Genomic DNA, 26,988 nt, shown 5'->3' with positions numbered 1-26,988 from the left:
TACATTTTACAGTATTTTCAATCCCAAAAGTGTGGTATAGTGAAATTTTTTTTGGGTGGATGGAGCAGGGCCAGTGGCAGGGGAGTTCTCCTTCTCATGACCACATACAGGGGGTGCCTCTCATTTGGGCTTTTATACATCCTCCCTCGCTCCTCGGGCCTCGATCCTCACTGATCGACATAAAGAATGATGGGGCGAAAACAATGGGATAGTCTATCCAGTGTTAGTTATAGATCAGTGGGAATGCCCCTCGAGGATCGAGCATTGAGGATCGAGGAGGCATGTTGAGAAGCACCTTAGGCTACCTCTCAAGTGACCTTGAGGAAGCGATCTTCAAGCATGTCTTAAAAACTCCTTAGAATAATGTCACATTTCAGGAAATTAAATAATCTGTGTTGCTGAGTCTTCTTGAGACTTGAGCAAAATGTTCACCTTTTGGGATTCATCAACATAACAGACACAGGGACAGGGAGTAACAGACTTAACCTCTGCACGTCTTTCGCCTAAGGCTAGGTATAATCACCGACTGAACAGTGTCTGAATCATTGTTTATGTGTAAAAAAAAAAAAGCTTCATGATGTTTGCTCAGGTGGCGTAGTCAATATGAGACTTCAAAAGTTGCACTAAGATGTTTCCCACCAGGTGCATTTCTAAGGATAATGTAATGTGATGTAGACAAAAGCCAGACAAAGCTATAGTAAGCTGACTCCAACATGTAGTCCTCCATTGATACTGAATAGTGAAGAGCAGCTTCCTGTGTCCCATCTCCCAGCAGGGAAACATATCCTCGCCTCTTGAACTGGCACTGCAAATGGAAAAGGTTTTCATGTCATGGCTATTGTACTTTACATCTTTCTCATTCATCCTAGAAGAGAAGAAACCCTATTTACCAATTGCACTTCATTGTCCAGGGAAGCCAGATAGCGTGATGAATGAACGTCAAAAAACAGGGATCAACAAGGACACATAAAAGCAGTTATTTGAAGTGAACTTGAACTAACAATGATGTGTGTGATCTCTCAAGGAAGTAAGGCATGAAGAACTCACATGTTTGGGCAAGAATGGATATGATAATGGATATACTGTAAACATTTTCAATTAGATGACTCAGATCATGTTTTTAGTGATGGCGTAGATGATTTTAATGCCACTTCAAAAAGACCCTCTGTGGTTATGATCGCCCATCACTCACCCTCACGCCTGATCCACCCTATCATAAAAGCTTGAAAAGTAGTGCTGTTTTGTTTCTGAAAATATTTGTTTGGGTTCAAGTTCACGTCTGAGTGTCCTTGGAACATTGGCCCATTTAAACAAGTGCAGAGCAGTGCAGTTCCACACACTATGAGTTTGGGCTAACCTCTCCTTGGGGCTATTTATTAAAGCAGTTAGGTAATATGGTGTTGCCTCTGTTCCCTATCTCTCCCTGTCAGCTATATTTATGTAAAAAGCCAAACTACCCACTCAGTAAAACTGAAGTTAAAAGAGTTACTAATGATATTTATTATGTTTTCCAGCTGACCTGGTGCAAGGATATGGCTTCAGATCGCAGAAAAAATTCACAGAGAACATTGACTGGTCTTATGCAGGTGAGTGGTTCATTCAGAATTCAATTCAAAGTGAAACTCAGTTGTTTTTGTTTGATGGGAGTCAATATCTGTAAGTGTTGTGATATAATTGTAATTCCATTAAACCATACTTCAAATCAGTCCAGTAAAAGTGGAATATTATTGTGAGAAACATGATCAGGAGTTAAATGCCCATCATTATATAACACAGGTCCTTAATCCTCCCCTACCTACTGATTTTGAATTTTATACCTGCAAATGAACTAGGTTCCTTTAATGTGCACCGCTAGATGATAGATGATAGAGACAGCTGTGAAATGTACATGATTGTTAGAATTAGTCATTTGTCTTAAATGCCATTGTGAACTCACAAATTATACAAATAGAAGAAAAAACAATGTATTTTAAAGTGTGCGGAAATATTGTGTTTGATACAGATGTACAAAAATCACATTAAAAATGTCTTGATTGAGATATGGGTTGTGCGTTTCAACTTGATTATGTATCAAGCTCAGTGTCAGTATTTAAGAGAGGGTGTTAACAGCTTCATCTGTAAAGGTGCTGAGTGCTGCTGTGTTGGTGAAGAGTTCTGTCCATTCTGCTCTGAGAGGCTCTGTCACTGTGGGAGGGTGTGTGGGTGGCAGTGGAGGAACCTAAAGGAGCTGAGAGTGCCTGTGTGAGCTGCACTCCATAGTGGGAGTATTGCCATGCTATTGTGTCTCCATGTGCAGTGTGTGCACAGGGTGGGTTCACAGTAGAAGTTGTGTTTTTAAATGCAGCCTTTTGTAGCGTTGCTATGTTGCGTGCTCTGCTCAATGTAACTTAGTTATTATGAGCCTCCTATTATTGTGATCATACCCCTCTGTCACTGCACTCCTCTCAGGAATGTGGTCTGGCACCTACACACAGCACAATGTAGGACATCTCAGCATCTCAACAGCTCAGCATTTCAGCTCCCCACTGAACCCGCATCATTGAAATTGAGCTATTATCCACTCAGTGCAAAACCCTTGACTTGACTCATCTTGTCCTTGTGTGCCTTTGTGTCTGGTGGGATTGCTACTGTGGAGAATTGACAGCATACGTACATTTACTGCAATGTCTGTAATATATGATACAAAAAAAATCTGAAGTTTGGATTGTTGTATTTTCTCTCATGCCCAGTCTTAGTAATCCATTAGAATATCTTGGTTGTTTCATACGTCCCTCTGTAAATGAGTTGCTGAATTTGTCGATGCTAGCAGTGCTCAAGAGTGAAGGCTGTTGTGAGGGTTAGCAGAGTAAAGTGGCTGTTTAAATTTTTCTATACCCCCTCAGGAGATCAAAGTGCTATATGGTCCAAACGGTGCTTGGTGGTGACATACAAAAACATTTTCTAAATATTTGCAGTTGCTAAACATAATAAAGTGCATAGTATAAGCAAGATTAAAAATATGATGGTGTGACTCACTCAATACGGCCTCTGTCATTAAATGCAGAAGCCTTGACAATTATGCATCAGAAAATACCTGACACATTTCTCTTCTAAGTATTTCCCCAAAGTTTTGTAAGCACCATGGAGAATACCCAGAGTCTTCAGGCCGCTCTGTTCAGAAAGTAGGCCACATTTGGTGCTCGCTTCTTCCTTTGGCACACTGGCTAGTCACTGTTGTGATGCTTAGAGGTACCTTTTGCCAAGATTGTTGGAAGACATGGGCACATTAATAGAGGATGTGTTATTTAGCACTGTTCTAAACACTAGCACTGAAGGTGGAAAATTCCAAAGTCTACTCGATAGAGAAATAAATGGATGATAGGAGGTGCCCTGCCCCTTTTCTTTCTTTTTTTTCTTTCTTTCTCACAGTCATTCATAAATTTCACTACTCCCTCCCACCAAGCCCCCCTCCTTCCCTCATTCAGTCTAACCTTCCCTCAGTTTGCCTGCCCCTGCGTCACAACAAACCAAATCTGGGTGACACATGAGACTGGCACAACAAAAGGGGCATTATAGGGCCAGGCTGCCTGCAGACGGGCGGGCACAGGGTGGCAGATGGGGCATTGTTCCTAACCTGTGCTTTGAATGCCAATTCCACCCCTGGCTCCCCCCACCCTGGCCCATCTCAATGATATTGCATAAGTTGTGCAGTGCCATATTGACTGGTGTGCCAGTGCTACTGTACCTCTGCTGGCTTGATGTGGGTGAGCCGTGTGAGGTCAGCTCTGCTCCACATGTTGACCTATAGCCAGTGCGTGTGAGATGTGTGTGTGAGTCAGATGAAGCCAATGCAGCACAGAGCATGAGTCACAGCTCCTAGTCTAGTAAGATATGTGCCGTGTGTCTGGGGGATGGGGGAGGATGAGTGGCCATCGGAGCTCCACCAGTGTGTGAGGGGCTGTGCTGCACTGTCACATTTCCCCTCACTAATTGGGGAGGAAATATGACATCTGGAAAGGGCTTGTTTGTCATATTCTGTTCATTGCTGTGTGTGTGTGTGTGTGTGTGTGTGTGTGTGTGTGTGTGTGTGTGTGTGTGTGTATGTGTGTGTGTGTGAGAGAGAGAGAGAGAGAGAGAGAGAGTGTGTGTGTGTGTGTATGTGAGTGAGAGAGAGAGAGAGAGAGAGAGAAAATGTGTGTGTGTGTGTGTGTGTGTGTGTTTTAAAAAAGGCAGTGAGGCATGGGTAAGTGAATTTCCATGTGAAAGAGCACACTTCAGCATGAGAGCTGAGGCCGGGTCCTTTAAAAGCAGAGAGGAGGAGCAGGAGGATGGGAGCGAGGAGAGGAGGAGGAGAGAGGGACGTGAACACAGTGCCTTCTTTAGGGACACTACTTCTAGACTTGATCATCTGACCCCTGTTTTGTAGAATGGTCACAGGTTACTTTTTCGCCAGGTCAGCCTCAAGCTTTTAAAAGTTCTTTTTGTTTTTACAGCCTAAATAAAGAGAATTTCACACCGATTCTCTGTACATTGTAAATGTAAATCTTATATGATAAAGAATACGATAGATATAAATGTTTATTGTTGTTCTTCAACATTATCAATATATCAAATGCTGGATATCCATAAAGGGACTTTCTTCAAATAGAAAATGTTGAGATAGTTAGCTCATCAAATGGCTAACATCCATCAAGTCCAATAGAAAATGTGCAAATAATCTCTTATGATGTTAAAATGCTACGCAACTACTGAAGGCCACGTGAGGACAGTGTGCTTGATTTGGTGCTGTGCCTCTTATTGAGCACTAGTACAACACTTCCTCTTATTGAGCACTAGTACAACACTTCCTCTTATTGAGCACTAGTACAACACTTTCTCTTATTGAGCACTACAACACTTTCTCTTATTGAGCACTAGTACAACACTTCCTCTAGTCTACACTGATGATTTGGTGTTGTGCCTCTTATTGAGCACTAGTACAACACTTCCTCTTATTGAGCACTAGTACAACACTTCCTCTAGTCTACACTGATGATTTGGTGTTGTGCCTCTTATTGAGCACTAGTACACACTTCCTCTAGTCTACACTGATGAATGGTGCATGGTGCCTTCAAATGCCTCATCTCATTCAGTACCATTATTCCAGTTATATGGAGCATAATGCATTAGGTGCATGACTTGTGTAAATTCTACTTTGGCTTAAATGCTCTGGACATTTTGCTGTTTGCATTCTCCTGTTCATGTAAGAGCATACCTAGATGTTGTTGCTCAGCAGTATTCTACTGTAGGGTGCTTATGACTGTGCTTACACATTCCACTGATTCACTTTTCATGTAGTATTCTGACAGATGTGTGTGCTGCTGTGTTGAAAATGTTGTCTGGTTTTAGATATTGTTTATGCTAAAACATAATTCACGGTTAAATGGGGCACACATGTAGCCTGGCTAGCGCCTGCCACTTCTCAATGAGAAACAATGCCCAGATCCATTCATTGGGCGCCACGGATGTCTATCAAATGCGTCTGTGCATAGCTCATGTCTTGCTTTCCCCCCTGTGCTGTGATTGGTCCCCCACCTACAGCACTTTGGTCAGTGTGAACTGTTGTAAACGTGCTTTATAAATAATATTACTTACTTACTTACTTACTTACTTACTATCTGAGGCAAAAATTAGGGTGGTAGTTTCCAGGCTGCCTTAGCAGCGTGAATCAAATCGCGCGCAAGGCAGCATGGGAGCACCCAGACTAGCAAACATGTGTAATTCTCTCTCTTTCTCTGTCTATCTGTGTCCCTCCTATACTCACACTCACACGTGCAGGCATGCACACACAAGCATACGCACACACGCACGCACACACACGCACGCACACACACACACACACACACACACACACACACACACACACACACACACACACACACACACACACACACACAAAGGCAAAGTCTCTCACATCAGCCTGCTCTTGAGAGAGCAGCTGGTCCAGGGGCAGATAATGTATGTGTAATATCTACCATTACATCCCAGCCTCCTCTGCTTCACCCAACTGGGACTCTGTGAGGGCAATTGACATGCTAATGGCCTCGACCTAGAACTGAGAATGACCTCATTCATCTCAATTGTCTTTGGCTAAAGAAGCGTCCCTCCAGAGGACCCCCGGATTAAGCGTCCATTGTACCAGTAAATCTATCTAATAATGTACCTGTCATCGTGTGTGCGTTTGTTTGTGGATGTACAAGTGTGGACGTGAGCCTCTATCTGTGTGTGGTTTAAGGACTTGAGGAGCCAGATCTGTTGCTGCTTTCAGTGGCTTGTTTCGTGATTTAAAGTTGTGCTGAGGTGACTCCTGTTACCTAGTACATTTATATTGTTTGGGTTTTCACTTTTGCGCTCTGCACTAAAATCGCTTTCAACTTCTCTAGTTCATCGTGGCTCTCGGAACAAAGCTGAAGTTACAATCCTTGTTCTTGTGTTCCAGGAACTCTGAACCAAATCAACTGGGCAAAGAAGTACCCATCATGCAACAACGCCAAGCAGTCCCCCATTAACATCGACGAGAGCTTGGCGCCGGTCAAAGTTCAGTTCCAGAAGCTCAACCTTCAGGACTGGGATCAGCTGACGTCCAGCAGGACAACAGTGAAGAACGACGGGAAGACTGGTACTAGCTGTTCTCTATTCAGTGCTTCCTAACCTCTTCCCACAAATCACTTGACAAAACAGATCCACAGGGGACCACATGGGGCCATTTTTCGAACATGTGAAAAGTGGTGCAGGGAGGGACAGTGTTACATAAGTCCTTGTTTACTAGTTCCAGTAAGATCCATCTCCTCCCTTCCCATTCCTCCTTTTCTCTATATCCTCTTTTCTTCAGAACGAGGGCACAGCCATGCCTGGTGTTTAGCCTGCAATGTGTCTGAAATGTGGCTACCGAAGGAAATACGTCCACAGTCTATATTTCAATGATAGATGGTTTCATGTATTATTGTTTGAGCAGTTACTCGCTTTACAAAGAAATCTGTTTTACTGTCTTATCTTTGCCAAAGTAACTCAGCTGTGCCATGTCTGTTCTTACAGTGGCCATAGAGGTAGATGGAAATTTCCTCATCAGTGGAGGAGGTCTGCGATCCACATTTAAAGTGGGGAGGATCACCTTCCACTGGGGCCGATGCAACGCCACCTCAGACGGCTCCGAGCACAGTCTGAATGGCATCAAGTTTCCTCTGGAGGTACGCACTCCCCCAGCCACTCACTGTATGGCTGTCAGATTAGGTTTCATCAGAGCACAGAGGAACTTTAATGTGCCAGGTGTGAGAGGCATTATGCACTCTGCACTCCATGATATGAGTGATGTTGACTCAACTCACCAATCTGCCATGTCATTGAATCACTGTTAATGAATAAAGGTGTTAAATCTGTCTGTCACCAACAATGAGCATCACTGAAAAGGCAGTAGCACTGCCATGTTGATCCAGATCCTAACAGCCTTGTCTGGGGGGTACAGATGCAGATCTACAGCTATGAGGAGGGAAGCTATAACTCCTTGGACCAGGCCCTGAGGGAAGGAGGCAAAATCACCGCCTTGGCCGTCATGTTTGAGGTAAGTGAGGCTGCGGTCCGTCTCCCAAAAGCATAGCTGCTCATAAGGTGTGGTAGCATCACTGCCAAATGTGCATCGAGCGTATTTGAGTCACACCTAAACAATACACAAATACAGTGTTGATATGCAGTAGTATTTCTGTGATATTTTAGTAAGACCTAACAAATATATGCTCTTATTTATTCATTTCATAACATTAAAAACATGACATGTGACAATATGAAGCTTAAGTGCTCAAATATATGAACTCACATTTGGCAGTGACACTACCAAGCTGCTGATTAGATGGTAGATGGGTTGGGCCCTTGAGTCGTGGATCTGTCTGAGGTTTCTTCCTATATGTATCTCCAATTCTAGGGAGTTTTTCCTTGCCCCTGTTACTCATGGGCTCTCTTTGAATGTTTAACACTGTAAAGCGCCATGAGACATGTGTAATGTTTTGGCGCTCTATAAGCTAAATTAAATTGAAATTGAAATAGATGAGCTAATTAATTAAATCACCTATGTTAAGTGCACAGGTAGAATCAATACATGGTAGGACTGTTACTTTCTGAAGCCATATTTGTACACCTGTGTGTGTGTGTGTGTGTGTGTGTGTGTGTGTGTGTGTGTGTGTATTTGAGAGAGAGAGAGAGAGTGCAAATAGTATCCAGGCCTGTCTGAACTCATAGAGGATGGCACACCTTGCTCTCACGATCAGTAGTTACCAGAGGCTACTGCTTGCAGTAATGTGTCATAATCCACATAGCTTACCTGTGTGTGCATGTTAACCACTGCTGATGTCTGTGAATGTCTGCATGACTTGTTTGCCTGTGTCACTGTACAATACATATGTCTTACAGTAGGTCATTCATGCCTGTTGATTGCTTTACTATACTTTTACACATTTATTTGGAGCTGCAATTTCTACAGTTTGTGGGTTCCAAGTTATATTGTAAGAATGCCATTTGTAGACACAATGGCAAAATGTGCCAACTCTCATGATAATCTGAAAATGAAGAATGTAGACAAGAAGGATGACTTTTTAAGGTCAAAACTCGAGCTTAGTTATGTCTGGATTTGGAGGACATTTGGCCCCAGTCCCAGCTCATTTGGCTGCCTTGGTAAGAGAGTGAGGGACATGCTTCTGACTGGGAGTGGGGGATTTGATGGAGTTAGACAGGGATGAAGGCATGACTGCCCATAGACACAAGTCATCTTTGCTGAGGACGTTTCCCACATTTTCTGGGGTAGAATTAATCTTTCATTGCAATTAAGGGAAAAAACATCCTGCTGTCAGAAGCATTATGAATCTTGGCGTATTAACAACCTAAAATCACCAAACAGCATGCTTTACAGTTTTGGACATAAAGTAAGTAAAGAAACATTTTCTATTGGCTATACTAATTGCAACGTTGCAGCTGGAACAATAAGACATTCATAGTGTAGTGGCCTAACTTCACCCCAAACTTCAAGCACCTCTCTCCTTTCAGTGGCCCGGCCACTTGTGTTAACTGAAAACTGATCTGCTTATCTTCTCAGACGAGTGTTGAAGACAATGACAACTATGCAGCTCTAATAGAAGGTGTCAACAGTGTCAGCCGCTATGGTATGTGAAGATATGTTTGCTCTCAGAATGCCGCTGTTTCATAAGAAATTGAAGTTCATTTTAATGTAATGTTTGATTAAATGTATTACGCATGTGTCTGTGGTTGGTGTTGTGATTCTCTTTTGGGTTTGCCTCCCCAGGTAAAAGTGGTGAGCTCAGCCCCTTCTCTCTGCTAGGCCTCCTGCCTAACTCCACAGAGAAGTACTTCATCTACAATGGCTCTCTCACTACGCCGCCCTGCTCAGAGACAGTGGAGTGGATTGTCTTTAAAAACACCGTAGCCATCTCTGACACACAGGTTGTTTTCACTCAAGCTGTTTTTCCCTCTTGTCCTGCTTCTTTTAGTGTCTGTGTGTGTGTGTGTGTGTGTGTGTGTGTGTGTGTGTGTGTGTGTGTGTGTGTGTGTGTGTGTGTGTTTTTGTCGTGTGTGTGTTTGTGTTTTTGTGTGTATGTGTGTATGACTTCCTGTCTCTGTGTGGATTATTATTTGTATGTGTTAAAAGGTTGTGATCAGACAGGACTTGAAATGTGCGTTTGCACAGGAGTCAGTGTTTGCATTATTCTTTGTGCTTGTTCTATCTGTCCTGGTCATGTATGGGTACATGCTCTGTTTGTGTGAGGGGCCACCTGTGTTTGAGAGTCTTGTCAGGAGTATTTGTATAATGTAGTGACAACCTGTGGAGACTTGTCAGTCATCAGAGGAGAATTGCCCAAGGCCTGACGAGGGAGCACACCCACTCACTCATCTCTCCACAAAGCCATTAGCCAGCCACGTCCTATTGATGCTAGTAACCAGTCACGATAGCATGTGTACTTATGAGCAGGTGGCGTGATAACTCTCGCAGCCATCTTTGTTGTGAAAAAGGCCATTCAAAAAGAGCTAGTTGCTCTAAGTGTATGCTTATATGTTGGAACCTGTTGGGAAGCCAGTTGCACAATCACTGATCTTATTTGAAAGTACTCAAAGCACTTATCACATAACTTCCCGTGCCGTACTTCAAAGCAGACTAAACACCCTAATTGTGTGAGTCAGAGGATGTGTCACCTAAAGGTAAACACACCAAGGAACACTATTTCAGGCAGGTGAGGTTAGCCTGGGGTCCTTTTGGAATCTAAGCACTTAGGCAAAGAGTTTCATTAGTCACAGGCCATCAGAGAGAGACAGGAAGACAGGGCAGGGTGTCAGGAGACACACCGTCACCCGACTCCTCTCCCATGTTTGCATGCACACTAGAGTGTGTTTGTTTCCAGTTCAGTTTGTTTCCTGATGTGGAAATGTTGAAGTAATAATTACAAAACTCTACAACAGTTATTAAGTCAGTCTGATACACACATACTTGGCTGGCTCGCTATTGTTTTTCTGTGGAACTTGTTCCTCCAGTTCTCCCTGTACCGATTCAGCTGTTCAGTGAAGAATTTCAACGAGTTCAGTTTTAATTTGACCTCCAGCGTAGACGCCTGAGTCCTAGTTTGCATTTAGTCAACTTTGTTTGTGTGTGTGTGTGTGTGTGTGTGTGTGTGTGTGTGTGTGTTTTGCAGCTGGAGGCCTTCTGTGAGGTGATGACTATGCAACAGGCGGGGTATGTGATGCTGATGGACTACCTGCAAAACAACTTCAGAGAGCAGCAGGAGCAGTTCATGGGCCAGGTGTTCTCCTCTTACACAGGGACAGAGGAGGTGCCCACGCCCAGTATGTACCGCAACTCCCCCCACACTCACACACACACACACACACACACACACACACACACACACACACACACACGTGCACCACATCATGACATCCAGCCCTGTGGACATAGGAGTGGTGACTCTGGTTGTGTGGTGTGACAGCGCAAATATTTTAGAAACGGACTGTACACTGAGTTGAATTGTGCGTGAAATGTGCCTTATTGTGCTCGTTCAACCTCACTCAAGACTCTTTACAGTATGGAAGTCACATGATTATAATTGCCTTTGTCTACACAAATGCCCATGAAACCGTTTTTCTGTCTGTGCATTCATTATTCTGCAGCCCCCCTCTGGGCACTTTTGCAGTTTGTAAATAGCACAGGCTGTTTTGACCCACTTCCAGCATGCCACACGCAGAGTGTTGGGCTGGCCAGGCTACTCCCGCCTCACACGTCATTTTAAAGCTACAGTACAACACTGATAGGTCAATTTCAGTGCAGGTCAATATCATGTCATTACCCCTGTGACGTGGCCGATTATGGCCATGTTTTCAGTGTATCTATGGAGTGAAAGAGTCCCTTGCCCTGAAGCTAGCTGTGTGCGTGTCTCACTAACCCTGTTACCTGATTGACTGTTTGGCTGGCGCTGAGACTGGAAACTGTCACTGTGAACTAGTTTACTCAGAGCTTTTCCACTCGGCCCTGAGAGAGAACAAATAGCATCATGCTGATATGGAAAAGCTTTCTGCTGAAAGACCTAATGTCTTATATTTCTCTGAGCTCTAGCTGTGTCAGATGTGTCTGTCACATGGGTAACATATGTTTATTCTTCAGAGGAAGCTCATGTCCTTCCAAACAAAGGCAAGTGATACTTGTTCATGGGCTCAGGTGCTCCTCTCTTTCAGATCGACTTGTATGTGTTGATGTGCATTGTGCATATATTTGCCTACATTTTACCTAAAGCCTCTGTTTTGGAGACTATAGAAGTAGAGAAACACTTAAACATGTCCTTTATATTTGACTCTTTTCTTCTGTGATTCATCATTGGTAAAATAGCTTATAGGCTATCTCAGGGGTCGGCAACCTTTGAGACCTCCAGTGCCAACTTCAAAATTTGTAGTCAATGAGTGTGCCACTATCAACAATAATGGTTAAAAACACACACAAACAACGGGAATATACTTCTACAAATTTGGAATTTTATTTTACATTGAAAATGTGCTAATAGAATAAAATGTTAATTAATATTATTATTATTATTATTATTATTATTATTATTATTATTATTATTATTATTATTATTATAGCCATGCATAACAAACGAAATGGCCACAACATTTCATAGGCAACAGCAGGCCTATTTAACTGAACAGTGTGGGCTGAGGCTAAAATGGATCATAGGCTATATGTCTCAATTAAAAGGTATATCTTGCCTACCAGTCAGTGTGATCCCCGTCCTTGCTTTTCTTGGCTGAGCTTTTTTTATCTGGGGTTTGTAGTTTGTCACTTCGTCAGTCTGAGATTTTTTTTTTTGCTGATGCTCGTGGCGCGTGCCAGTGATTATGCCTCAGCGTGCCATTTGGGAATCTTCAAAAACAACTACAGACTTATTATTTAGTCTGTTACTAATATTTATATTTTTAGTCAGTTGATTTGAGTGCTTATTTTATTCATTCAAATGCAATTGATGTGAGTTGTGATGTGATGTGTGATTTAGTGCACTACTGTCTACACATCCATGGCTAATATTTGCACACTTTTGTTGCTTTGTGTCTCTTGAGAAGACAACAGTTTTAATATTGCTGCCATTCAGCTCCTGTCCCATCAGTCACAGGAAGAGGATTTTCCATGCAGACTTTCTCGCTGCCCTATTTTCTCAGGGGTCATGTTGTTCTGCTCTGCGTTAGTGGAACACGCAAACACAGATCTGTGGAACATGTATACACAAAGTCTTTTGGCTTTGAGCCTCCTGCAGCCTGTAGCATTGAAGTCTGATTCGTAGTAGTGCCTGTGTCTGGGCCACCCCCTCTGATGGCCTGCACTGCCCTCTTGTGTTGAAAGAGGGTCATGTAATGTGTGTTTCATGGCCATTATTGAGATAATGACCATGCAATGAGAATACCCCTCAACAAGTTAACACATTTCGTAAGTTCTTATACTCTGCCTGATGAAGGTCTACCGACCGAAACCTTGCACTCAGTAAAGTAAAAAAAAAAAATTGCGCAAAGACTTGAATCCTGCATCTCACACCGATGAGCGGTGATTTTTTCCTTTTTTCCTTTAAATTCTTATTCAAAAAGCACTCCTCTTCACTCATGCTTAGATTGGCCACTTACTCACTCACTCTGATGTATTCCTGTCAACAAATTCTGGTTGGGTTTCCTTTTTGTCTTCCCCTGAGGGCTTTTGACCAATCGCCCCTGAAATGTAGTTGGTCAGAGACACCAGGCACACAGAAAGTTAACTGCTATGGAGCAGGAACTGAAGTGAGCTGATAATGGAGGAACATTTTGCAGTATGAGTTAGATTTATTAGTGACTCTTAAGTGTTTTTCTGACTCATTGTGACAGCCAGAAAAGTTGTTGGCTGATTATGAATCTTTTACACATGAGGATGGTCAATGGGATTTGAACACAGTAATCTCTGCCTGACATGGCCTGTAGCACAAAGTATATATCATAAAACTACAGAAAGCTCTTGCCCTGGTATCCTCAGACACGAGCCCACGGGCTACTCTGAGGTTCTAATGGCTCTTGCTCCTCTCCAGTCTGCAGCTCGGAGCCTGAGAACGTCCAAGCGGAACCGCACAACTACACCAGTCTGCTGGTGATCTGGGAGCGTCCGCGAGCTGTGTACGATGCCAACATTGAGAGGTACTCTGTCACCTACCGCCTGACACAGAGGGATGACATACCTGGCATGGAGTACCTGACCGATGGAGACCAGGATGTGGTAAGCATGTTACCTCAGCGAGTCCGCTTCTCACAACTATTCACAGTTATTCCAAGGTTTATGTGCTTAGATATTGTATCAACAATCAGAAGCACAACAATTGTAACAACATTCCAAACAACAATTACAAGCACACTGGATGGAGTGAAGAGTCCACAAAAATACATACATTGTGATTTACAGTAGTGCTGCAACTCTTTCACACCGGACTTTACCAAATGAATAAGTCAGTAATTAAACCAGGCAGTCCATAAATGCATGCATTTACAATGTGTCGTGTACTTCATGTTCATATGCTGTCATACCTGTGGCCTGTACTGTATTTGTCATCAGATAGGAAACTGTAGATGTTTTTGATGGGGTGCCCTCTAATTTACTGTAGATGTTTTTGGTGGGGTACCTTCTAAAATGTTCTGTAGATGTTTTTGGTGGGGTGCCATGTCTACTGTAGATGTTTTTGGTGGGGTGCCCTCTAATTTACTGTAGATGTTTTTGGTGGGTGTCCTCTCTAATGTAGATGTTTTTGGTGGGGTGCCCTCTAATTTACTGTAGATGTTTTTGGTGGGTGTCCTCTCTAATGTAGATGTTTTTAGTGGGTGTCATCTCTAATGTAGATGTATTTGGTGGGGTGTCCTCTCTAGATGTTTTTGGTGAGGTGCCCTCTAATTTACTGTAGATGTTTTTGGTGGCCAGTGGGGTACCTTCTCAAAAGTGCTGTAGATGTTTTTGGTGGGGTGCCCTAATGTACTGTAGATGTGTTTGGTGGGGTGCCCTCAAATTTACTGTAGATTTTTTTGGTGGGGTGCCCTGTCTACTGTAGATGTGTTTGGTGGGGTGCCCTCAAATTTACTGTAGATCTTTTTGGTGGGGTGCCCTGTCTACTGTAGATGTGTTTGGTGGGGTGCTCTCTCTACTGTAGATGTTTTTGGTTGGGTGTCCTCTCTGCTGTTGTAGATGTTTTTGGTGGGGTGTCCTCTCTAATGTACTGTAGATGTTTTTGGTGGGGTGCCCTCTCTACTGTAGATGTGTTTGGTGGGGTGCCCTCTAATGTACTGTAGATGTGTTTGGTGGGGTGCCCTCTCAAATGTTCTGTAGATGTTTTTTGGTGGAGTGCCCTCTCTAAGCGTTCTTTCTACTGCCACCAGGGGGCGATTCTGCAGGAGCTGATGGCCAACAGCAGCTATGTGATACAGGTTGTGGCGGTGTGCACCAATGGTCTGTACGGCCGCATGAGCGACCAGCTGATCGTGGACATGCCTGTGGATGACCCTGGTAAGACTGACTGAGCCCACCAATGCCGTCTCAGTGGAGACTCATTTCATAACCCCTGTTTCTTTCCCAAAACCTTTCATTGTGTTCAAATATAAAGCAATATCTTGCAGTTAACCATCATTACTCATAGGGTTATCTGTTGCAAACCAGTCTCTGTACCTTGTATCATGATCCTGAAATTGACGAGCCAATGAATTTTAGAAAGCAGTTCAATGAGTGCCTCCAAGTTGAAAGTTTCATACATACTTTTCATATGATCAGAAAAGGTATATGGCCCAATGGCTGTGATCCCTTGACCAAACAAATCATCTTCTAACTAGTTTGGGTGATCAGATTGAATGATGTGGTTCCCCAACTAGCACTGAACATTTGAGATCTGCCCTGTGATTGCTGTCTCTAATTCAGCAAAGATACCTCTTCTTTTACTGTCTTTCTCTTTTGTTTCTCTGTTATCGAGTGCCAAGTAGTCTCACAGGTGCATGTGTAAAATGCACTTGATCACGTACTGTACTCAGTCCTCCGTACTGTTTGCCTGTCAGTGTTGGTTTGCTCTGTAGTTCTCCCATGCGGGGCAGCACACTCTCTCTAGCTTCTATGAAGAACTTATTGCATGCCCTTGTGTTAGTATTACTGCTTTTTAAGAAATAAGGTTATTTTGAGCTAATCATGCCAATGGCTGTTTGCTTATTGTATGCTTATATGTAGCATCTGTTTAAGTTGGGATTTGGTCAAATATTCTGTATTTTCTGTCTATTGCTGATAATAAACTAATATGACTTGGTAAAACTGCTGTGCATCCTATTTCAGTGTCATGTGCATGGGTGTGGTGTTTCTCACCAGATCTTGAGGAGCATTATTTTCCTTGGGTTCTAAGAGAGTTTGGCAGATGGTGGATGGGGTAGGGGTGCCTCGTGTGCACTGATAGGTTCCCCTCAGGCGTTCAGAACGTGGCAGTGTGCCATGGAACCTCCCTCCCTCAGACAGATATCTCCTGGAGCTCCCATCAGTCCGTTATGAGCGTGTCTTCCGACCTGATGCCATTTCACGTTGTCAGTCAGTCGCGCGCCACGCTTCATAAACTCATCCGTCCGTCCACCATGACCCCCATTCTGTGTAGCCTCTGTCACCCGTCCAGCAGGTAAGCGCCGCTGAGTAGCCCTCAGCTCTCTGCGTGGTGTGTGTGGACAGCCGTGGGCTTGCATGAGGGTTTCCACGCTCCTCCCGTACTGCTCTTGTGTGATTCTCCACCAAGCCTGCACTGACCCAGTCACACCTCCTCACTGTGTGTTTCACCCACTCACCCCGTGGGACCCCCCACTCATAACACATTGTGAAGAATGCCTCCCTGTCCAGATCTAAAGCTCTCTGTCAGAATATAGATCTCTCTCTCTCTCTCTATCACTATCTTTCTCTCTTTCTGCCTCGTTTTTTATGTTTCTCTCTCTTCCTTTCACCTGATGTATGAACCAACAACATATTCCATATTCACAAAGACTTTCTCCATGTAAGCACAAGTTGGAATTTTAGATGAATGGGACCTTTGTGGATATTAAGTCCCTGGGAACAAAAGTAGTGTTAAATCGTTGACCCTATGATCAGTCTGTGAATGAAGAACACTAAAACGATTCGAAGAGGTTTTGCACCTATATTTAAATCTGTTCCTGACTCAAGTGATTTTTCATAATCACAAAATGGTGGACTCTTTTCTTAAGTTTTGTTTGAATGCGTGTAGCTCTGTGTGGATGCATATACACACAGTTTTCCATGATCTCTCCCAAAGTTCTGTTTCCATAAACTATCCTGGTGTTATAACACATAATGTGTGTGTGTAGTTATACTGTTTCTCCTTCTGTGTTAGGGTATGGTAATGGACATTAACATTAACTTCAGTTCCTATTAAATATTAATATAATATATTCATTACATCTTGCGTACTTGTTTTCCATAAATTAGTATTTTAACTGTTCTACATTTTCTTTCAGCGACAGACCCTGATCCTGACGAATCATTTGACTTTGAAGAGGTAAACATGAAATTCTGAATTTGTTTGTAGAAATGGTAGATAGAAAAGCCATATTTTGGTCTCTTTACAAATTAGCATGAGTGATGTGAAAGAATCAAGAGCATGAAGATTGATCAGTTTAAACTGAAGAAAAAGTGTAATACAGTAATTTCCTGTGTATTAGCCGCATTGCAGAGCCGCAGGACAGTGTTTTCTGCATGTCAAAAGAAACCATATTGATACAATATTAACTGCCCTAACCTCATAGCTGAAGAAATTTAGCAAAATCAATGTATAAGCCGCGGCTAATAGTTGGGAAATTACTGTCCCAAGCCCATGTGTGTAACTCTCTATTACCGGTATTCTGTGAATGCATTCTGTAAAGTATATCTTCGCTCTCTCTCTCTTCTGTCTGCTTGTGTGTGTTGTCAAGGACTACCAGCCCAACCCATTTGGGGTCAAGCCCAGTGATGTGCCTGTCAGAATCAGGACAACCTCTCCCTCACTGACCACAACATCCAGCCAGGCCACCACCCCACAGCTCCCCGGTCTCAGTGTCCAAGGAGAGGAGCGCAGGGGCCAGAGCTCTCCAAACCGATCCAGCCTGCAGCCCGTCCTCACCACCGCCCCGCCAGCAGAGGGCAGTAGCAGCGCTGGAGATCCAGCTACGCTCACTGAGATTGTTAGTTCTAGCACGCGTGCGTACACTCCACTGACCACATCTGCTCCCAGCACGGCTGAAGTCACTACAACTCCAACTGCCGCTGTGGACGTGAAAGGAGCTGCTGTCCCGGTCACTGCTTCGGGAGGAGGCAGCGGGCAGCGCACCACAGTGAGCCCACTAGAGAGTCCAGTGGCGGTCACTCCCATGTCCTCGTACCCTGACGTCTCTGTCCGGCCCACTAGCCGTGCCGTATATCTCCCCACCACCACCACCACCAGCAGCAGCATCCGCACCAGCAGCACTGCTGCCTTCGGCCGGGTCCCCCTGAGGCCCACCCAGCCGGTGTTTAATGGTGAGAGCCCCACTCCTGCTCCTGCTCCTGCTCCTGCACCCCCCTCTCTGTGTGGCCCCTCTGCCACCTCCTCCTGTCTGCATGCCACCCCTGTGTCTGCGCCCCCCTCCCCCAGTACTGTGCCAGTCTTGTCCACGTCCCCTCCCAGTCAGGAGCTCTTGCATGATGTCTCTGTGCTGCTGTCCCGTGACGCCACTGTCCCCATCAGCTCCACCCCCCTCCTCCTACTCCCCTCCAGCCCCCACCCCCCTCCCCCCTCCCTCCTTGTGTCTCCCGGGGCAACAGAGCTGCTTTCCAGCTGTGGTTGTGCTGATGCCAGAGGTGATGCTGTTGAGGCAGGTGAGGCCATGTCCCTGGGTTCCTCTGCAGCGCTGCTAACCTGTCACCAGACTCTCCCTCTCCACACGTCCCTCCAGCCCTCCGCCGCGGGGCCTCTGTGGCCCGACTCACACGGCCTTTCTCTTCTCCCCTCGCCGCCTCTGGCCACTGCGTTCCCACTGAGCTCTCTGACGTCCCTCCAGCCGTCCCTCCCGCTGTCCAGTGCCTCCCTGGCGGGGGTGGCGTCTCTCTCTGCGGCGGAGTGGGTGGACTCGTCGGCGTCGGCCGTGTCTGATAGGGGCGCCCTGGCCCTGCATGCCCTCAGTGGGAGCTCTCTGCATGCCTCCTCTCTCTTCCAGCTGCTCTCCAGCCCCCCTGGTGGCGGCGACGGGAGTGGCCCGCCGCTCTGCTCCTCCACTAGTCTTCTAGAACCTTCTTCTCTTCTGTCTCTCTCTCCGGCCTCCAGCGCTGAGACCCAGCTGCTGTCTCTGTCCACTGCTCCTCTCTGTGGCTCCCTGCCCTGTAGTGACCTGCTTGTTTCTGTTGCAGCCACCAGCCCTGTGTACAGCCAGACCCTCCCACCCCCGGGGGCCACCTCCACACCTCCCACCCCCTCCACCACCTCCACCACCTCCACCACCACCCCGCCCTCCCCTGCCCCGCCCTCTCAGGCAAGCTCTGTGGCCCCGCTGGTGGCGGAGGGGTCTCTGGAGAGCAGTGCGTCCGGCTGGGCCCCTGTGGACCAGGAGTGGGAGCGGGGCCAGGCCTCCGCCTCCGCCTCAGGTGAGGAGAGCACGCCTCCCTACACCTCCTCCTCCGCACCTCCCTCCCCCGCCAGCGCCCCCGAGGAGCCGGACGACGGGGACGACGGGCGCTCCTCCTCGTTCTACTTCGAGAGCGAGAGCGTGAGCGAGAGCGCCATCACCACGGTGATGAGCGGGGAGGCGTGGGCGGCGGGGGTGGGGGACGAGGAGAGCGGCTCGGGGCAGGAGAGCCTGACCGACAGCGAGACATCCTCGGATTTCAGCATTCCCGAGCGAACCGAGAGGGACTCGGAGGAGGAGGAGGAGGAGAAGGAGGAGCCGGTAGCAGGTAAAAATCACGTAGCTCTGACCAGCACAGGTCATCTCATCAAGAGGGCCCCTGTGTCCGAGGGGCAGCGCAGGTGACCAGGTGGAGACGTCAGCATCCTGGTCAGACTGCTTCCCTGTCCAGTTAACCACAGAGAAGTACTCAGGAGCTTATGGGTAACAGAAAGCAACTAACCAATCATACGTGCATTTCAACTGTTAAAGCACGGTGGCTGTAGAGGAAGGTAAACTCACCTAAACATGGAGACCTGCAACAAGATCATTTGGGCTTCTTTGGTCCTCATACGAAAAAGCACAACTTCTGTGAAGAAGCACTTCATCACAATCATCTTTCCTTGGTCTGTTTTTTTTATTAACATGTTTTATGACCATCAAACACGACCTAATCCAGCATGTGTGTACCTTTGTCATCATACCGTTCTGGTTGCAAGGGCGGGTATTTCCTTATCCATCCTCCACTCATGTACCAGTGTTTTTTCTACAGCCACATTATTCATCTGCATCACTATGGTTTGTAATGCCAGTGATATGAATGAACACTGACAAAACAAACTGCTTTTTCCATGCTATTCATGGGTACATATGGGATAAAACAGATTCATATTGTCTCCTACTCATAAGGCTGGAGAAATGTGCTTATTGTAGATTATTTCGAATGACAGCATTGCATTGCAGTTATCAACCTCTCATGTAGGCCCAAACAATTCCTGCCAGTCTGCTAAACAAAGATAAGCAAACCTGTGAAAATAACCTCTGATTAAGTGGAATGAATAAGTAGCTTTCTAAGATTTACCCTCACATTATATATTATGTTCTGCCATTATATGTGATGTGGTGAAACACATTTTTAAGAATGTCCAGCAGGTGGCAGCAGAACTCCATCTGTACGCAGAATATAGCATTCAGTAACTCGGTGCCTAGATTTAGTTTGGTTATTAAGAGAATAATGGTTCACACTGGGAATAGAGGAACTTGATTAATTGGATGTTATCTTTGATTGTTTTTGCCTCCACAATGAAGAGTTGGAGAGGCTGGGGTTAGGTAGACAGAGCCTGTGATTTGATGTTGAACATTAGATCAGAGTGGAATGACAGCTGGTCGTGCTGTTTATTGGGTGGTTTATGGAAGAAGACAAATGCAGTGTCCTAATCTGAGAGATGAAATGGCTGGGATGAATGATGACCTTTGCTCCGTTTTATATCAGGCATAGGGCACCAGCAGATGAGAGGTTAAACAAATAGGTTACTATAGCCTATGGCAGCTTTTAATGTATGGAGCTTATAGTGTAGATTAGGAGACATGACCTAAGAACAGTGCTGTACATTCATGCACTGTGTTCCACTTACACTTGTAAACATATTCCCACTGCTGCTTGATGCCAGATTTCTTTTTAAACTGAATACAATTTTCCTAGAAGGAAAAGCTTTTAAGTGCAAAGTCACAATACAGGCCAGTTAAGGTTGAAGCTGTTTTAATGTGTGATTTTACTATAATAATAAAATGGAAATGGAAAGGTTTAACATGTGAATAGTGCAGCTTGTTAAAATGACTGCCTTAGTGATGGCAAATGCTCCGTTTGCATCTTCAAGGAGTTCTCATGTTAAGTTAGTTATGCCATAGGGGTTGGTTTTCCTGTCCCCCTCCAACAGGAACTCTCCAGGTGACATGTAGAGCAGGGGCTTGCAGGTGTAATGGTAGTCACTGTCACCGGGGCCAGGTGTGGTCTGTGTCTAAGAGGCCATTGGTAACTAATGCTGAAGGCATCTCAGGAGAGGATTGTGTCTGCGCTGTGCTCCTACTGTATGTTCCCTCATGTCCTCTTAACCCCCCACACATCTCCTCTTAGTCAGGCCCTTCCCTTTACCCTGCTCGCCCAACCCAACATGTGGCACATGTCCAGCAAGGTCACTGTCGTAGAAACAGGCTTTCTAGAAGTTTCTGAATATACTATAGCAACAGCTCGCTGAGCTTGTGAGATGGTAAGGCAGCATTGGAGACTTGAAGTCTTGAGAGGTCAGTTGAGATGAGTCAATGATTTGTAAAATACCCAGCATGCATTCATGCAGTTATTTGAATGGGATACATTTATGCCGTGTCTGTTCACCATAGACTATCATTTGTTTACTGAGCAATTGTTTTCCTTCCTGTCATACATTTCGTCTGAGTGAATAGTGGTTAAAGAAATCTGTATTTAGTGTAATTACACTCTGTATTTAGTTACAATGTATCTCAGAGCCTGGTGTAGTTATGTTTAATACAGTTATGTGTAAGATGCGTATCCTCTGTTCTCTATTATTCCGAGTAACTGCGTATGTGAGCTAGTCTAGGTGTCTGTGTAGATAGCTGTTTTTGTCATGTCGCTGTTTCAAGTACAATTGCCAATGTACTCTGTACATAAGTTAACATAACATATGTGTATACTGGCAACAACAACTGGTAAGAACAAGGATAGTGATCTATTTAGAGATGATTAACTTTAATTTGTAAAGAGTTCTCCTGTTTGGTAAATTGATAACATTTATGAAGATGACTGTATCCAATTTTTGCTGTTCTTTCCCTGTTCAGTGCAGTGGTTAGTTAAATGGTATAGAATGGGTTTGCATGTACCAACATTGCATGCATATCTTACCTCTCTCTCTCTCTCTCTCTCCCCTCTCTATCTCTCCCTCTCTCGTTCTCTCTGCCTCTGTCTGTTTTAAGAGGCCAGTAACAGCAGTCATGAGTCTCGGGTGGCTTTGGCAGGCAGTTTGGATCGCCAAAGGAAAGCAGTGGTGCCATTGGCTGTGGTGTCCACCCTCACACTGGTTGGGTTAATTGTACTTGTGGGCATCCTCATCTACTGGAGGTGAGAACACACACACACACACACACACACACACACACACACACACACACACACACACACACACACGCTATGCCTTGTGGGAAAAGAGCCAGTCCAGATGATATCAATGAGATATCAGAGCCAGCAATGATATCAGTTATATTATTATTGATTTTGATTTCAGTTATATTGTTATTCACCAGTGTTTGTAAGATGGGGTGTGTGTAGTAGTAGTAGTAGTAGTAGTAGTAGTAGTAGTGTGTGTGTGTGGTTGTGAGGGGCGGTGGGGGTGTTGGTGGTGCGGGGTTAAGGGGTCACTCAGCCTCTTATTAAAACACTGATATTTGTCTGTCTTTCTGGGAGTCCTAATCTCCTAATCCCAGGGCCAATCTACTCCTGTGGTCCCAAGTGAGGACCACTAAATCCTTGACAAACAACACCTACTGTATGCCTACCACCACAATTATGCCTCAGATCTCACAGTGTGGCAGAAAGATGTCTAAAGTACAGGCTGTATAGAAGGGGACCACTTTTCACACATATAGACAAAACATTACGAGTAAAATGAATGTAGCAAAATCGACATGTCAACTTTTAGTGGTTAGAATAATAATATTGATGTGGTGTTTTTATCTGAACATTTATAGATACATTTAAGCTGTGTTATTGACTGAAGCAGCATGTTTTCCATGGTTGCTGGGCATATTCTCAAATCCAACTGTGAAATAAGCAACTTTGGAAATCCTATCAAAAGACTAGTATTTAGAGTGTAAGTGAGCAAGCCCCCGGGGACTGTACATTTTCATTCTGTCCTTACACATTGAGCTTAGAAACACGTCTTGCCCAGTTTCACGTTTGTTGTTGAACTGTGAAGATTGTTAACGTTAAGCTGGTAATCTTGGAGCTGGGAGATTAAGACCTCCGACATGTTGATTTGTTTGTGCCTTGGCGTTGGACTGAGGGAACTGAAGCGTGCGCTGAAAAAGGGGCCGCACTAGATTGCGTCCGACATGAGCGAGACATGTTGTGGCCATGTAAGATGCTGCGGATTTCAGTAATATTCTTCATGTTCTTGCCTTGTTCCTGTCAGGAGACACGGTGCTCATTTGGGGACCTTGCAGCTGTGCTTTTGCTGTGAGCTCCAGTTGTGTCTTAAAACGCCTACATTTAATCTGTGGGACATTTCTGTGGTGTTTAATCCCTAAGACGAAGTTGTTCACCAAAAGATCTTTTGGTTGATGCTTTGAAAAAACCTATTGGGGATTTAATAAAAACATCTTTTTTGCATTTGTGTTTATGCATGTGTGATTAAAGCACATATCGGGTGTATGCTTTTTCATTTCACAAAGCAATATTGGATCCTGTTTTCACTGGAAATTCACAATGATGTTTCACCTCAGTTTTCAAGGGCTCTTTGTCATGATTGTAAATAATGTCGACACAGTTCCATGCTATACCGAGGGAGGGGAAAAGAAAACCAGAGACTGGATGAGAATGCGTGGAGTGGAAATGATGTACCCCCTCAGATCTTCTGAATGCTGCCGTGTCTCTTTGCAGGAAGTGTTTTCAGACTGCTCACCTGTACATAGAGGACAACACGTCACCTAGAGTCGTGTCCACACCATCTACACCCTTAATGACTCCCACAGGTAAAACACACGCAGTGCTTTCACACACACACACACATGCATTCCCATTACATACTGTATGCATTTGAAAATCCTACCTTCTTCCTATCAATCTCAGACATTTTTGTGGGATGACTAAATATGTTTGTTCCTCAGATGAGCATCAGGCACTCTCAGTGAAGGATTTTGTCAAACATGTAGAAGAGCTTCACAGTACAAATTCGTTTTCTCGTGAATTTGAGGTGGGTCCTGATTGTGGTTTATAAAAATCCTTTTCCATTACATTTCCAAAACAAATGTAAATATAGAAGCAGTTACACACACTGGTTGGTTCTCTCCCGTTCTTGGTCCGCACTCACTCTGTATACTATCAAACTGCACCCAGGCACGATTGGGCTGCTGTGCTTTAGAGTCTTTGTATAGGCGCCCAATGCCCAATCTTACCGTGCCCAAGTCCACCTCCTCAAGCGGACCCGGGCACAGATAAGTGCACCGTGCCCGGGTATGATATGGCGCGATCACAGTGGTCAAACAAACTGGACTTTAGGGGTCAAATGTACTCGGGTACGGTACAGATGACATAGTGTGAGTATGCCCTCACTGCATTCTCAATTATCTTATGTTGTGGGTCATCAATGTGTTTGAGGTTGCATAGCTTTACGCTTTAAAGGACACTGTAACTAATAAGCACAGAGTGCATATGATATAGAGCTCTGAGTGCAATATACTCTTGAATTACTTTCCAACCATTTGAGTAGAAGCTTTTTGGAGGGAAATAAATGAGTAATTGAAATAGATATTACAGATCATCACACACCTGTGTCTTTGATCTTTGATCAAAACTCATTGGTGCGAGATTCATTGCTCATCATTGGTTTGTTTGTTGACTCAAGCATGTTTGATATCTACACTGCATGGACACACAACTTTCAATGTTCATTTCCTTCAGATCCGACTTTGTTTTTGCTCATTATGTGTCCCATGAGTTGTGTAATTATCAGTCTCATTGTAAGTAGTGGCTTAGACTTGAATTTTCATTCATTTTAATATGAACTAAATTGTCTTAAATAAGTCAAGTAACTACTTATGCTTAAGACTGGCCAGTCATATGATAGTTAAACATGTTGAACAGTTAAACATGTTGCATGATTTGAAGTTGCACGCACTGTACATTGCCATGTGGCCCCCACTAAATGCATGATGTGATATTTATACAGTATGTGCTTGTGCTGATGCGTATGTATCATTTTGCACTCTGTTTGTTGTTGTGTGCCATGTGTGTTCATCACTCTGCTTTCTGCATTCTCAACCCACCTCTTACCGGTAGATACTGAAAGAGTATTTTGAGGTAAGACAAAATTCCCCCCACCCCTTTCTTGTGTGTTTCTGCCTTGCACCCGACACCCTGGTTTTATTTCTGAAATTCACTTTGAGGGTTTTTATAGGAAACCACAACAAAATGACTAACTCATAAACATTATATACTGTAAGCATGACAAATTATGTCATAAAAAGGTATAACAGTAAAGAAGATGGTTCAACACCCCTTGTGTTGTTTGTGTCTTATTTTGGTTGGTTACGTTCAGTGAATCCCTAGCCTTCAGAAGAATGTTCTCTGTTTGAGATGATTTCTGACTGACATTGCTCTTTTACAGGAAGTCCAGGCATGCTGTGTAGATCTGGGAACAACATCAGACAGCTCAATCCACCCAGACAACAGAAATAAGAATAGATACATCAACATCCTAGCCTGTAAGAGACACTAAACATCTTAATACTAGACATATGAGGTGCACGCAGAGGCACGTGAAGATGACCGATCGATATGTTATTGTTTCAGATGACCACAGCCGTGTCAGATTATCACCTCAACCCGATAAGGAAGGGAAGGCTGCTGGGGATTATATCAATGCAAATTTTGTGGATGTGAGTTACAGTAATGTTTCACACTCTTGCTGACTATCTCAACAAGCGATGGTACTTTATGCCATGTGCCTTTACCCATCATAGAGGTGCTGCTATATTCTGATGAAGGGCTCTCAACCGCTCCGTTTTATAGGGGTTCAACAAGCCAAGAGTCTACATTGCTGCTCAGGGCCCACTGAAGGCCAGCACGGAGGACTTCTGGAGGATGGTGTGGGAGCAGAATGTGGGGGTCATCGTCATGATTACCAACCTGGTGGAGAAGGGGCGGGTGAGTTTCCAATGACTATGAACACTTTGAGAATTATTGTTTATTTATCAATGTCTTTCTGTCTTCTGGGTCAAAGCTAGGTTAGTCCAAAAAAGTGCTATTGAGTGCGTTCTCAGAGTGTGGTATTTTGGTATCATTCATATCGGTTGTGATATTTAAGTAACTGACATAAGTCACTTTGAACCTCTCCATTTAGCTTATTTTACAGTCACTACTTCCATGCAAAGAGATCATAGCACCTACTCCAGTGTAGGTGTCCTGGACTATGGTTTACTGTAGGTGCCTCTGAAGAGCTCTCATGAGGTGTAACAGAGGTCTGTTGATTTCAGAGGAAGTGTGATCAGTACTGGCCTGTGGAGAGTCAGGAGGAATATGGCTGCTTCTTGGTGACTGTGAAGAGCACCAGAGTCCTGGCCTACTACACTGTCAGGACCTTCACACTGAGGAACACAACCGTCAAGAAGGTCAGAACAAAATCATCTGGCAGTTGTTGAGCTCCCTGGCAAACTGCAAGACTCATTAGTTTGCACTAAACACATCAGCCCTTGATGACTGCCCTGTTGTAGAGGTGATTCTCAGTAGCTCTTCTTCTCCACAGGGTTCTCAGAGGGGCCGCTCCAATGAGAAGGTGGTCGTGCAGTACCATTACACACAGTGGCCTGACATGGGAGTCCCCGAATACTCTCTGCCTCTCCTCGCCTTTGTCCAAAAGTCTTCCCAGGCATGGAGAAAGGACATGGGGCCTGTGCTGGTGCACTGTAGGTGGGTGGCATCATTTTGTAATGATATTCTTGGGGCTTTTTATGCCTTAAATCAGACAGGACAATGAAGAGAGAGACAGGAAGTGAGTTGGAGAG

The 26,988-nt window shown here is 44.6% G+C and overlaps 1 protein-coding gene across 2 annotated transcripts in view; it reads left to right on the top strand.

Annotated features, from left to right (window-relative positions):
* Positions 1 to 26,988, top strand: part of ptprz1a (protein tyrosine phosphatase receptor type Z1a) — a 45,422-nt gene that overhangs the window by 13,236 nt on the left and 5,198 nt on the right. For both annotated transcript variants that reach the window (XR_009940473.1, XM_062548339.1), the window contains exons 2-22: positions 1,515 to 1,586; positions 6,458 to 6,637; positions 7,054 to 7,205; positions 7,481 to 7,576; positions 9,098 to 9,164; positions 9,305 to 9,462; positions 10,704 to 10,854; positions 13,602 to 13,786; positions 14,932 to 15,058; positions 17,041 to 17,081; positions 17,494 to 18,076; positions 18,944 to 19,486; positions 22,186 to 22,330; positions 23,867 to 23,958; positions 24,094 to 24,179; positions 25,265 to 25,285; positions 25,593 to 25,689; positions 25,778 to 25,863; positions 25,997 to 26,131; positions 26,461 to 26,595; positions 26,730 to 26,893. Coding sequence is in view for 1 of the 2 variants with exons in the window: in XM_062548339.1 (XP_062404323.1) it covers positions 1,515 to 1,586; positions 6,458 to 6,637; positions 7,054 to 7,205; positions 7,481 to 7,576; positions 9,098 to 9,164; positions 9,305 to 9,462; positions 10,704 to 10,854; positions 13,602 to 13,786; positions 14,932 to 15,058; positions 17,041 to 17,081; positions 17,494 to 18,076; positions 18,944 to 19,486; positions 22,186 to 22,330; positions 23,867 to 23,958; positions 24,094 to 24,179; positions 25,265 to 25,285; positions 25,593 to 25,689; positions 25,778 to 25,863; positions 25,997 to 26,131; positions 26,461 to 26,595; positions 26,730 to 26,893 (3,316 nt within the window). In the remaining variant the exon portion in view is untranslated. The remainder of the gene's footprint in view (positions 1 to 1,514; positions 1,587 to 6,457; positions 6,638 to 7,053; positions 7,206 to 7,480; positions 7,577 to 9,097; positions 9,165 to 9,304; positions 9,463 to 10,703; positions 10,855 to 13,601; positions 13,787 to 14,931; positions 15,059 to 17,040; positions 17,082 to 17,493; positions 18,077 to 18,943; positions 19,487 to 22,185; positions 22,331 to 23,866; positions 23,959 to 24,093; positions 24,180 to 25,264; positions 25,286 to 25,592; positions 25,690 to 25,777; positions 25,864 to 25,996; positions 26,132 to 26,460; positions 26,596 to 26,729; positions 26,894 to 26,988) is intronic.

This window comes from Sardina pilchardus, chromosome 10, assembly GCF_963854185.1.
Source record: "Sardina pilchardus chromosome 10, fSarPil1.1, whole genome shotgun sequence".
Classification (NCBI taxonomy): domain Eukaryota; kingdom Metazoa; phylum Chordata; class Actinopteri; order Clupeiformes; family Clupeidae; genus Sardina; species Sardina pilchardus.
This window is presented reverse-complemented; position numbering and strand designations above follow the sequence as displayed.